The sequence below is a fragment of the Herpailurus yagouaroundi genome, unplaced genomic scaffold, assembly GCF_014898765.1.
Source record: "Herpailurus yagouaroundi ecotype Mexico unplaced genomic scaffold, PumYag 77, whole genome shotgun sequence".
In the NCBI taxonomy this organism is placed as follows: domain Eukaryota; kingdom Metazoa; phylum Chordata; class Mammalia; order Carnivora; family Felidae; genus Herpailurus; species Herpailurus yagouaroundi.
The window spans coordinates 93,354,837-93,368,464 of NW_024412388.1; the positions used below are offsets into that span (position 1 = coordinate 93,354,837).

Consider the following 13,628-nt stretch of genomic DNA (forward strand, 5'->3'; position numbering starts at 1 on the left):
TAATACCAGCATTCTAATAGTGGATAGTGGGCCAGTGGGCTGGTATTTATTCAACAGATATGTATTAACTCCTACCATATGGCAGGCATTGTTCTTGACACTATTCTGAGTACTGTGGATATAGCAGTAAACAAAACAGACCCAAATTCCTGCCTTTATGGAGCTTATATTCTCATGGAAGGTTGGAGGGGATGGACAGTAAACAAAATAAATATGAAATATGTATGTATGTGATATGGTAACAACTACTAAAGAGAAGAACAAGGCAGGTAAGGGGTAAAGAGAGACAACTACAGGGTTAGAGAGGGAGGAAGGAGGCAAGGCATTTAGAATGGTCATGGAAAGCCCCTTAGATGACATTTGAACGTAGACCTGAATGGAGTGAGGAAGAAAGCTACAAGATCTAAGAATGTTTCAGGCAAAAGAACAGTTAGTGTTAAAGGCCTTGAGGTGGACTTGGCATTTGCAAGTAAAAGGACATTGTGTCCAGAAGAAATAAGAAATAAATAAGATAAATACAAATAAATAAGAAAGCAGGGAAGTGAAGCTGACAAGGTAGTGGCCAAGGATGAAGGGACCAGAGACAGTCAACATAGACGACTCTTTCAAGGAGCTTTGCTATAAAAGGGAGCAGAAAAATAGTCCAACAGACTGGACAGAGATGTGAGATGAGGTTTTCTTTTGTTCATTCAGATGGCAAAAACTCCAGCGGGTCCACGTGGTGGAATGGGAATGGTTCAGTAGAGAAGGGAAACTTGAGAATGCAGAAGAGAGGGAAGAATTCCTGAAGCAGTGAACTTGAGTAGGCCGGAGGACAGTGGGTGGCCTCAGATCGGAGCACAGCCAGTTCACTTAAAATAAGCAGGCCTAGCTGCAGGCAGGTGAGTAGATGTGGCTGGCAGTAAGAGCTTGTGGAAGTTAAGCACTTTTTTGATTGCTTTTATCCTCTGAGTGAATTAAAAAGTAAGGCATCAGCAGAGTTTGGATGGAAAGGAGGTGCTGGAGGTTTAAAGAAAAAGGATAATGTATGAAATAGAGCCTTTGGATGATGTGCAATCAAATAGCCACGTGAATCTTCACATGCTTATTTGGATGTGGCTTTGCCCTGGATGCATCCAGGCTATTGTTCTGAACCCCTAAAAGGTACTCCCCTAAGGCCGGAGTAGCCACGTGAAAATTAAGTAGATGTCACCTGTGGCCTGATGTGTTCTGACTTACTGCATTGGGAAATTGTGGCCCTTTAATTGGTCTCAAAGTTCTTACTCTTCATTCTTTCTGTACCAGTTAAAAGCTACTAGGGGCACCTGGGTGGCTCAGTCGGCTAAGCGTCCGACTCTGGCTCAGGTCATGATTTCACGGTTCATGGGTTTGAGCCCCTTATTGGGCTCTGTGCTGACAGCTCAGAACCTGGAGCCTGCTTCGAAATCTGGGTCTTCCTCTCTCTCTGCCCCTTCTCAGCTCATGCTCTGTCTCTTTGTCTCACTCTCAAAAATAAATAAACATTTTTAAAAAATTAGTAAAAGCTACTAAATTAATGCTCCAGCCTGTAGTTAAAATCTTCATCTTGAATGCCATTCATACGTGTCCAGTATGTGTTTTTAAATCTTAAAACAGGCAGCTTAAAATCATAGCAGTGCTTCAAATGGCTAATACTCTTCATTAGGTATTCAGGGAGATGTGCTTAATTACAAATTCAAAACATTTTTTGTTTTTAATAAAAGATTCCATATACATTTAGTCATGTAGAACAGACTTAGTTTGTAAAAAAAAAAAAAAAGGGGGGGTGGGGCATATTTCTTTACTGCTTGGAAACGGGAAATAGAAGTTGAACAACATCAGAGGGAAGAGTGCAGGACAATCATTGGTAACTTCAGAAAATGGAGAAGAACCTGGGTCATAATGAGAGGGAGGAACAGCTTTCAGCTGAACTTCTGCATAGCAGCATAGAGCGTTGTTGTGGGGTGCAGCTTTAGGGAAGGGGAAAAGAAAGGTAAAGAGAGATCAGCAAGGCAATGTGAAAGGTGGTGAAGAAGAAGGGGCTTATACCAAAGAAAATGTCTGATACATTTAAATCATTCTACTTCTTGCACTTAAAGTAAGAATTTAATAACCTGCCACTATCTGCAGTCACCAGTGATTAACTGGGAAAGGAGCCAGAACCAGAATGGAGAGAAGAAAGTCTGATCAGTTTTCTCTATGAACATGCAGATGATCATGCATGATTGGTCTGCTGCCGTTTCCCACAGTGTTGGATGAGTACTGCTGCTACTTGGAATGATTTTAATTGTTTGATAAACATTATTTTTACTTCAACAGTTATATATTTCAGTGTGTACAGGAAAAAATATATATTTAGTGCATCAAGTCTGTGATTTCAGAGATCATATTGCTTAAGAATTGAAAAGGTGATATATTTTAACAAAAAGGTGAGCCAATCTTAAGATACACATTAAGCAAATAATGGGGCAGATATTGTTAAGATGGCCACACTTGCAAATGACCGTTGTTTGAGAAAACTTGTCTAGAGCATGGGTTGAATGTTTATTTTAAGGAGAATATGATAGAAGCCTAGTAGATATTCTATTAATATAATTCCCTTTCTTTTCATAGCTGGGCTTTGCAGATCTAAACCTGGCAGAGTTTGCTGGATCAGGAAATACCACTCGTCGCTGTTTACTGGAAGGCTATGATACCAAAAATACAAGACAGGATAATTCCATTCTTAAAGTAAGCATGTTTTGAGATTTACATGTCAACAAATGAGAATCTCTGCCTTTGAATAAGCATAGGTATACACAGTCAAGGGCAAGATGGGAATCAGTACTGAGATCATAAGCGACCACACCACACTGAAATACTCACCTTCAAGGGAAAAAGGCTACCCATATCACAGAAGCAGCAAAAAGTAACAAATGTTCACCTTCATGATCCTAAGGTGTTTCTGAGGCTGTGAACATTCAGGGAATAGTACATACAACTGCTACAGCATCAGGCTCATTGACAGTAAGGAGCATGATGAATGAATACCTTAAAACATGTATCACTCCCAAAAAGTGACTTCCCAAGCAGCTATGGTGGGCACATAGAAGTCACTGGGTTCTCTGGTAACTAGTAAAGTGACAGGTGGAACTCACTTTGGGCATCTGCGATGTTGTTTCCAAGTAGCATCAGCAGCCCCATAGTGTGGTGGCCACAGAGAACACATACGGTTGGTGGGAGTATTAAATGAGACCAGTTCAGAATATGTTTGTAAAGTGTCTTGTACCTACTAAGCCTCACCGGACAGACCTTTTGCTGTATTTTAGTTAGTTTACCCCTTGATGGTAAGTTATCTAATGATAAGAAAGGAAAATAATTCCTAGTAAAAACTGTATGGTCGGAAGTTAGTGGAGCAAAGAATTACCCTATACCTACACTTTTCAAACTTTGTTTTCAATAAATATAACTGAAAAAAATTTCAAAGTACTTGCATATACCCATGTAAGGTAAACAGTGTTCTTCAGATGGGGATAGATTCTCTCCATTTTATAGATGAAGAAGCTGAGACTTAGAAGGTTAAGTGTCTCACTAAAGTCATCAGTCATCAGTAGCAGAGCAGAGACCAGAATGCATCTCTACCATTATGTAGTCAGTGGTCTTTTCATGTTGCCATGCTGTCTAAGCATCAGACTCCAAAGAAACAGGCTGCCCTATTCCTTCTTAGACTGATCCCAAACAAGCTGAACAAGCCGCTAAGTTTCTTCATATTTGCAGTGTAAGAAGAAAGATAATCCTTCTCTGAATAGTGTTTTCATTAGGAACTGAAATGACTTTCTTTTTTTTCTTTATTTTTTTTTTTTTTAAGAAAGAGATGGAAAGCATGTGTACACGCATGCACTCAAGCAGGGGAGAAGCAGAGGAAAAGAGAGAATCTTTTTTTTTTAATGTTTATTTATCTATAGAGGGAGAGAGAGAGAGCATGAGCAGGGGAAGGGCAGAGAGAGGGAGAGAGAGAATCCCAAGCAGACTCCACACTTTCAGCACAGAGCCTGAAGCAAGACTTGATCTCACAAATCATGAGATCATGACCTAAGCCAAAATCAAGAGTCAGGCTCTTAACCTACTGAGCCACCCAGGCACCCCAAGAGAGAGAATCTTAAGCAGGCTCCACACCCACTGTGGAGCCCAACATGGGTTTGATCTCACAAACTGAACCATGAGATCATGACCTCAGCCAAAATCGAGTCCCACACTTAACTGACGTGTTCTGGGAATTGAAATAACCTTCTAATTTTAAATTCCATCCCCTGCTATTCCTTAGGGCCAGCTCCTGGAGTAGTTTCCTTTTGGCTCTCCATTGATCCTTTCACACCATTTCTCCCAGTTGGCCCTACAAAGAAATTACTCTTTTATAGATCATACCACTCTGTATCACACACACTGTCTCCCTGCCTGAGCTGTCATCTCCTGGTCACCTAGTTACCTTCTCTCTCCTACTTATGATGACTTAGCTCCTGCCTCACAGTTTTTCTTTCCATCCCTTCTGTCATCATTTTTTGATGGCTCCACCATCTGGTGGGTGATCTGTCCCTGCAGACTGTCTTTTCTGTGCATTCTCTCCCTCTAGCTAATCTTTCATGTACCTAGGACCTCTCCTTTCCTCAAACTACCCTTCTCCAGGAACCTTTTCCTTTTCTTCACCTCCATTCCACACCCCATGGTCACAGTCTAGACTTACCTCTAGAAATTCCACCACCTCCAGAATTTTAGTTCCAAGTATCCCCTGCCCCCATCTGTTATGCTTCCAGTCCTCTTGGTCTACTGTTCACTTGGCTATCCTTAACCTGACCGCTCTCACTGTCTACCAGCCTCCACTTGTTTCCACTTCCCTCTTTATCCAGCTTCGATTCTGGGACCCCTGATTATCCTATGCTCAAAAATATTCCTCGCTCCTTTGCCCCTGTCTCCCTCATTGCTCTCCCCTGAGTAATCCCCGACCCCAGTCAGACTCAACTGTCCTCTCTGGACTTGCATCCTAGTTGCCGAATGTTGCTGGAGAACATCATACAACCATCCAGCTGCCGTGCCTTCAGTCTTGCTCCCTGACATCAAGCAACTGTACTTCCTTTGAAAGCATCCTTTCCCATTTTTCTAGAGACTCTATGGTATACCTTCTTTCTCCTTGGATCTCTATGCACCACTCTTACTCTCAACTGATGGTCTTTCTTTATCCTTTATTGAGAAAACAGAAGCCATTAAATCAAATTCCCTCATATTCCCATTGCCGAATTTATGATTCTTCCTGTCTGTCCAGCCCTGTTATCCTTTTTGCCCTGGTTACAATGAAGGAAATGCCCCTCTCCCTGTCAGAAGTCAATCGCTTCCCTTGGGTTGAAGAATCCAGAGCTTGCCTAATCCAGAGCGGTGCCACTTGGACTATCCCTTCTCCTGATGTTCTCTATCTCTAGTGAATCATCCTCATTAACATACGGAGAAACAGCTCTAGTATCTGCTGTGTTTAAAACAAAAACCGCTTCTCACCTCCTTCAACCACTATCCTACTCTCTCTGTTCTGCTTCCCCACACAATTTCTTAAGAGCTGCATGTGCCATCTCCCTCCCTCCTCAGACATTAAAGATACTCAAGAGTGCTGTTTTGACGGAGTTAGAAACCAGACTGTGGTGGAGGGGATAAGGCTACCAGCGCAGCAGGCCCAGACGCACACATTTAGTAAGTGTAGTGCTCAAAGGGGAAAAGAACAGCAGTGGAGGCACTGGGGTGAAGAAATAAGAAAGAAATGAGGTTGGTTATATTAGGATACATGTCAGCCACTATATCTCCTCCTCTTTGTAAAGACCGTGGGTTTTAGTATTGTGCAGTCCTAGCTTCAGATCTCAGCTCTGCCCTTTATTAGCTACCTGATCTTGAAAATACTAATATATCTCCTGAACTTAAAATGAAAGTATCCATCTCTCATAGGAGTGTTGAAGATCCAGTGAAATCTTGCATTATAAAACACAGCTTATGCCTGGCACATAATTAATTCTCAAATCATGATTGCTGTTAATGTTGTTGTTATTACTACCGTTATCATTATTACTCCCAGAAGAAGGAAACAAGGTCCTATGGCTGAGTCTTTTTTTTTTTTTAATGTTTATTTATTTATTTTGAAAAAGAGCTCCATGGGGCACCTGGGTGGCACAGTCGGTTAAGTGTCCGACTTCAGCCAGGTCACGATCTCGCGATCCGTGAGTTCGAGCCCCGCGTCAGGCTCTGGGCTGATGGCTCAGAGCCTGGAGCCTGTTTCGGATTCTGTGTCTCCCTCTCTCTCTGCCCCTCCCCCGTTCATGCTCTGTCTCTCTCTGTCCCCAAAATAAATAAACGTTGAAAAAAAAAATTTAAAAAAAAAAAAAAAAGAAAAAGAGCTCCAGTGAGTCCGGGGGAGGAGCAGAGGGAGAGAGAGAGAGAATGAATGAATCCCAATCAGGCTCCACACTCTGCACAGAGACTGACTCGGGGCTCCATCTCACCACAACCACAAGATCATGACCTGAGCTGAAATTAAGAGTCCAACACTTAACCAACTGAGCCACCCAGGCGCCTCCTCCCCCCACCCCCGCCCGCTGTGGTTGAGTCTTAAAAGACAGTCACAACTAGAGAACAGCAGCATTTCAGAAAGCATTAGCAAAGGTTTAAATTCTGATCTAAAGCTGGAACACGGGCCAGAAGCATTGTGCTCTTGCAAGCCACTTCAGGCAGCCCATGAGGCAACAACATGGCAAGTTGGAGGGAAACATTCCAGACACTTGGGCACCACAGGAATTGGGGAGGAAAGACAGATAAACTAGACCAGTACAGCACACACCCACAGAACTGTTATGAGGGCAGCACTTGCTTTTTGTTTCCATCTTTTCCACTCTGATTTTTGCAGTTACAGAGTTTTGAATGTTAAAAAGTGGTTTTAAGGGGCGCCTGGGTGGCGCAGTCGGTTAAGCGTCCGACTTCAGCCAGGTCACGATCTCGCGGTCCGTGAGTTCGAGCCCCGCGTCGAGCTCTGGGCTGATGGCTCAGAGCCTGGAGCCTGTTTCCCATTCTATGTCTCCCTCTCTCTCTGCCCCTCCCCCGTTCATGCTCTGTCTCTCTCTATCCCAAAAATAAATAAACGTTGAAAAAAAAATTAAAAAAAAAAAAGTGGTTTTAAATCTGTGTCTGTATAAAGCAGCAATTTAATACTGGATGTAACCCAATTAAGCTATCATTTTATTTAATACTTTCTAAACAGAAAATATTGGCCTAGATTCTGTGGTGGATGCATAGATTAGCGGAATGTGGCTTCTCCTCTCAAGGAAACTTTTATAATCACATTTCTTTTCCTAATATTCAGGTTTTGATCAGTATGCAGCTGATGTCTGGAGACCCATGTTTTAAAACGTAAGTTGAAGCTTTGTAAATGAATTATTTATCTGAAAGTATAAAAGTGGTTTCTTTTTGTTTGTTTAAATTTTTGCATTCATATTTCATAATATTTACTAGGGAAGGGACTGTTCTTTTTCTAGGAGACTGACCTGACCCACATAGAAGTTACTATTACCTTTTACCAAACAAGCTCCCCACAGTCTAAAATTATTTAAGCTATAGGTCTTTTATCATCTTCAAGTTTTGGGTGAAACTATACAAATTAAATGTTTTAATTTGACCCCCACAGACTTACTCATTTCTTCAACAGATACCTCTTAAGTGCCTTACCATGTGCTAGGCCCTATTCTAGACACTAGAGAAACAGCAGTGAAAAAAAATTGACCAAGTCCCTGACCTCTTGGAGCATGTATTCTAAGAGGAAAATGGATAACGAGCTAATAAATACACGTATAATTTAAAAAGAGCAATGAGGGTTTTGGAGAAAAATAATGCAGGGTAGGAAGGCATGGTGGGGAGAAACGTTGCTGTTTTAGAGTATAGTCAAGAAAGTCCTCCCTGGCAAAGCTGATATTTGAGCAGAGACCTAAAGGAGGTGGAAAGCACGCCATGCAGACATTTGGGGAAAGAGCATTTGAGTTAGAGGAACAGGGACAAAGGTCTTGAGGGAGGAGTGTGTTTGTCATGTCCCAGGAACTGCCAGGAGACCAGTATGTCTAGAACAGAGAGAATGAGGAGTAGGGGGATTGGAGATAGGATCAGGTGATGAAGAGGCTTGTCAGCCACTTATAACCTGAGTGAGACAATAAGCTCCTGGAGGGTTTAGAGCAAGGGAATAAAATTATCGGACTTATGGCTGCTAGGTAGAGAGTAGACAATTTGGGGAAGCAACGACAGGAGGAATGGCAGAAATAGGTAAAGGGTTAGGAGGCCGTTTCAGTAGTCCAAGGTTTAGGGCCTGAGTAACTAGAGAAATGGTTTTTCCACTTACTGAAATAGCAGAGCCTCTAAGAAAAACAGGTTGGGGGTTGGGAGCTTGGATGTTAGGCATGTCAAATAGGATTTGAGATCCCTATTTAACATCCAGCCAGGCACATCATGTGGGCAGTTGGACATAACACTAAGAGTTCAGTGGGGAGGCCCGAGCTGAAGACATAATTTTGGAAATCATGACGTCATCAGCACATACAGAGCAGTTAAAGCCATGCAATTTGGTTAAATGACCTAAAGGGAGTGACTATAAATAAAGAAAAGAACCACAGACTGAAGGGTGGGACACTCCAGTGTTGGAGGTTGGGGAGATGGGGAAGAATCAGCAAAGGAACAACCTGTGAAAGAAAAGGAATGAACCAAAGGGGAAGACTGTCCTGAAAAACCAAGTGTGGGACGTGTTTCAAAAAGGAGAGGGTAATTGGCTGTGTCCCACACTGTGGAAGTAGATCACGGAAGATGAGGACTGGAAACTCACCTTTGGATTTGCTGTCCAGAAACCACCAGTGCCTTTGACAAGCATTTTGATAGATTGCTGGGAGCCTGTAATCTTTCTGGAGTGGGTTAAAGAGGGCTTGAGAAGAGAAAAATTGGAGACAGCATAAACGATTTTGCTGCCAAAAAAGGAACAGAAAATCAAGTTACAAATAAAAAGAGGATACAGGGTCAAGAGCAGGTCTTTGGGTTTACTTGTTTGTTTGTTTGTTTTTTAAGATGGGAGATAGTATTTGTGTACAGATCTGAATGGTTCGGTAGGGAGAGAGGGGACACAGAAGAGAAAAAAGACAGTTGCTAGACGGTGTCCTTGGATTGTCAAGAGCAATGAATGCAGAGAATATGGCTTTAGATGCAGTTATATGAGAAATGGAAGCATATAGAAGTTATTTTCAATTTTCTCCTTATTTCCTAGTGAAATAGGAAATGAGATGATCATTGAAGAGTGCGGACGGGAAAGATGGCGATGGGTTTGAGGAAAGAGGAAAGATGTGGAAGAGTCCTGTCAGAGTGTGGGAGAGTGAGCTGAATGGGGAGAGGCTTGTTTGTTAGCAATACTGAAGACACTCAATTACAAAAGAAAATTAATTATATGTCACTTGAATATCTGAGAAAAATATATTTAGTAAAGGAAAGAAAACCTTAATTTTTCCCTGTGCACCAACTTCCATGTTTTTAATAGTAACATCCATATAGTTCCCTATTTACAGTGTTTTGTAAAGTTGAAAATACATATTTAATAAAAAATCAATTGATTAAACTATGCATTTTACTATAACTTACCTTTCCTGTGTTGTCATCTCTTGAACCGTAATTTCCTGGCTTCTTTCTTTATATCCTGCTCTGTTGAGACTAAACAATTTTTGCTATGCTACATTTGGCTTCTTAGGTAACAGTGTTTTTCTAGTGGAATCAGTTTAAGGCAAAATGAGAAAATGAGCAGCAAAACAAAGTGGAAGGAAAGGAATTCATCATTCCTTCTCGTGAACTTAAGAATATTCCCTTTCTGGCCCTTTCTCTACCATTTTATCTCTCCACTTGTGCAACTCAAATACTGAAGAGCTCAAAAATACCACCTTATGTTCTGTATTATCTCTGGGAATGTAATTCTGAGAGTCTAGAATTTATATTTATAGGAAAGATGTTTATAACTCATTAGAATAAACAGACTTCACCTAATCCCAAGATACATAAAAATATTTCTCAGGAGAACCAAACTCCCAATAGTTATTTTCTCTTTTCTCTGAATATCTGAAATTGTACAACTGTCAGTGGAAAAGGAGCAACTCTGACCCATCCATGCACTTATGCATACTGAGTATGGACTGAATAGAAAAATGGTGAGGGGCGCCTGGGTATCTCAGTTGGTTGAGCATCCGACTCTTGGTTTTTCAGCTCAGGTGCTGATCTCACAGTTTATAATATCGAGCCCAGAGTTGGGCTCTGCTTGGGATTCTCTCTTCCCTCTCTGTCTCTGCCCCTCCCCTATGCACATGTGTGCACACATGCTCTCTCCCTCTCTCTCAAAATAAATAAATAAACTTTAAAAAAACAGAAAAGTGTTTAAACTACTGATTTAAAAAGTAAATTATTTGGAGGGCACCTGAGTGGCTCAGTCAGTTGAGCATCCAACTCTTGATTTCAACTCAGGTCAGGAATCTAGCCCCACATTGGGCTCCACGCTCAGCATGGATTAGGATTCTCTCCTGCTGCCCCTTTCCCCCACTCGCTTGCATGCATGCTCTCTGTCTCTAAAATAAATAAGATTCTGTCTCTCCCTCTGCCCCTCTTCCCTGCTCGCACTTTTTCTCTAAAACAGAAAAAAAGCGGGGGGTGGGGGGGACCTGGGTGGCTCAGTTGGTTGAGCATCCGACTTCGGCCTAGGTCATGTTCCCGTACTTCGTGGGTTCCAGTCCCACATCAGGCTCTGTACTGACAGCTCAGAACCTAGAACCTGCTTCCGATTCTGTATCTCCCTCTCTCTCTGCCCCTCCCCCGCTTTGTCTCTCTGTCTCCCCAAAATAAATAAACATTAAAAAAAAAACTTTTTTTAAGATAAAAGTAAATTGTTTTTATTATATTGTATTTCAGTATATCTCAAATATGTAAAATCACAATACTTTAGAGCTGAAAAGAGTGTTGGAATTTGTCCAGTCCAGTGATTTTTTTTCAGAATATTTAGCCACAAAATCTTTGTGTTCAAATGTATTATAAATCTCAAAAGGTAAGTTTTTTCTATTGAAAAAAGATATAGTACTTTACTACCCCTAAAGTCTCTAAGGGAGGAGCTTCATCAAGCCAGTTTAAAAGTATTATAAAATCCAAGTTCTCATTTTACACATGGGGAAACTAAGGCAAAAACAACTGAGTCACATGACTGAATATTTCTAAGACATAGATGTAAGTAACTGCTGGAGAGGTTCATCCTACTATTCTTTCTGCTTTTGTCTGTCTTTGAATTTTTCAGGATATAAAGTTTTTAAAAACCTCGGGGCGCCTGGGTGGCTCAGTCGGTTAAGTGGCCGACTTCGGCTCAGGTCATGATCTCACGGTCCGTGAGTTCGAGCCCCATAGCGGGCTCTGTGCTGACAGCTCAGAGCCTGAAGCCTGTTTCAGATTCTGTGTCTCCCTCTCTCTGACCCTCCCCCATTCATGCTCTGTCTCTCTCTGTCTCAAAAATAAGTAAACATTTAAAAAAAAATTTTTTTTTTAGGGGCGCCTGGGTGGCGCAGTCGGTTAAGCGTCCGACTTCAGCCAGGTCACGATCTCGCGGTCCTTGAGTTCAAGCCCCGCGTCAGGCTCTGGGCTGATGGCTCAGAGCCTGGAGCCTGTTTCCGATTCTGTGTCTCCCTCTCTTTCTGCCCCTCCCCCGTTCATGCTCTGTCTGTCTCTGTCCCAAAAATAAATAAAACGTTGGAAAAAAAAAATTAAAAAAAAATAAATAAATAAAAATTAAAAAAAAATTTTTTTTAAACCTAGAGAAACTAACAAGAATACAGCAGACCTTCAGCATTCTCAGCTTTAGATTCTAGTTTTGACTTTTTTTTTTTAATGTTTATTTATTTTTGAGACAGAGACAAAGCATGAACGGGGGAGGGTCAGAGAGAGGGAGACACAGAATCTGAAACAGGCTCCAGGCTCTGAGCTGTCAGCACAGAGCCCGACGCGGGGCTCACAGACCGCGAGATCATGACCTAAGCCGAAGTCGGCCACTTAACCGACTGAGCCACCCAGGCGCCCCTAGTTTTGACATTTTATGAGCATAGGATCTGTACCATAATTTGTATCATTTTCTGAAAGATAAATTTCATACCGTAAGGCCTGTATTTATGAATAAGACAGCTGGTAAGTCACCCTCTACCTACCTGCCCTGGACTCTGTTTTGTAGTTCTCTGCAAATCATCAAATATCCGACTCTTGTAAAAGAATGAAACTGGCTAAAAAAAAAAAAAAAAAAAGCCAACCACTAGTGCTAATAAAGAAAAAGGATAGGGGCCCCTGGCTGGCTCAATTGGCGGAACATGCAGCTCTTGGTCTCAGGATTGTGAGTTCGAGCCCCATGCTGGGTGAGATTACTTACAAAAATAAAAATCTTTTTAAGAATTTTAAGAGAGGGGCTCCTGGGTGGCTCAGTCGGTTGGGCATCCGACTTCAGCTTAGGTCATGATCTCATGAATGTGAGTTCAAGCCCTATGTTGGTCTCTCTTCTGACAGCTCAGAGCCTGGAACCAGCTTCAGATTCTGGTCTCCCTCTCTCTCTGTTCCTCCCCCGCTCGCACTGTCTCTATCTCTCAAAAATAAAGATTAAAAAAAATGTTTTTTAAGAATTTTAAGAGAAAAAGGATATTTTGAGAGAAAAAATACATGCTACACTGACATCTGACAATATGGTGGTAAAGTAGATCTAGGGATGATAATCCTCTTGAATAGCTAGGGTTCTGGAGCATTCATATTCTAGAAGGAAGGAGAGTACTATTTGTCAAAATGATTTAGTAAATATTACTGTCTTCCAATTTAAATGTTGAAACAACTCTGATACAGTATCTATATTTTTTAAGTGAGGACCCTGAGGCTCCGAGGTTAAGGAACTAATTTGTCCAGGGTCCCAGGATTCACTCATTTATTCTGTACGTGTGCATTGATTGTCTGCCATGTGCTAACATTTACCAAACTTAAGTAAGGCCAGCCCCTGTTCTGAAAAATTTACTCCTTCTGTGGGAGACAGACACAGAACATATGATGCTACTGAGGCATGGATGGTAGAGTCCCTAACTACTTTTTCTTGAAATGCAGGAAAGTGTTCACTGAGGGGGTGATACTGCGCTAATTTTTAGAGGATGAATAGGAAATTATCAAGCAGAGGAGGTGGGTAGGACATTCCAGGAATAGAAAACGTCTTGCATGAGTTTATGGCATTGTTACAGGGCATGAATATCAAGTACATAATATTGTCACTTCAGGTCATTTTTCACATACTCTTAACGTTGCTGTGACATTAAAATAAAATCTCATCTCTTCGTTCTGTAATTGAGCTATATTAAGCAAGTTCTTATAAGGGATACAAAAACATTTTCAGAACAAAAAGGGGTAATAGAATAAAAACTGACACACGTTAAGCACAGTGATTATTCAACATGACTGAGTTGTGTAGGGAGACTTAGGAGAGCTGCCAAGGCCCCACTATAAATTTTGGACCATAATTAATATCAGTCCCCATGGACTGATTCAATAATTCAAAACTATTGAAT

At 41.5% G+C, this 13,628-nt stretch overlaps 1 protein-coding gene across 1 annotated transcript in view; it reads left to right on the top strand.

The window, feature by feature from the left end:
* Positions 1 to 13,628, top strand: part of EEIG2 (EEIG family member 2) — a 94,004-nt gene that overhangs the window by 64,361 nt on the left and 16,015 nt on the right. Inside the window, exons 4-5 of the mRNA XM_040471162.1 lie at positions 2,611 to 2,727; positions 7,364 to 7,410. Coding sequence (XP_040327096.1) covers positions 2,611 to 2,727; positions 7,364 to 7,410 — 164 coding nt within the window. The remainder of the gene's footprint in view (positions 1 to 2,610; positions 2,728 to 7,363; positions 7,411 to 13,628) is intronic.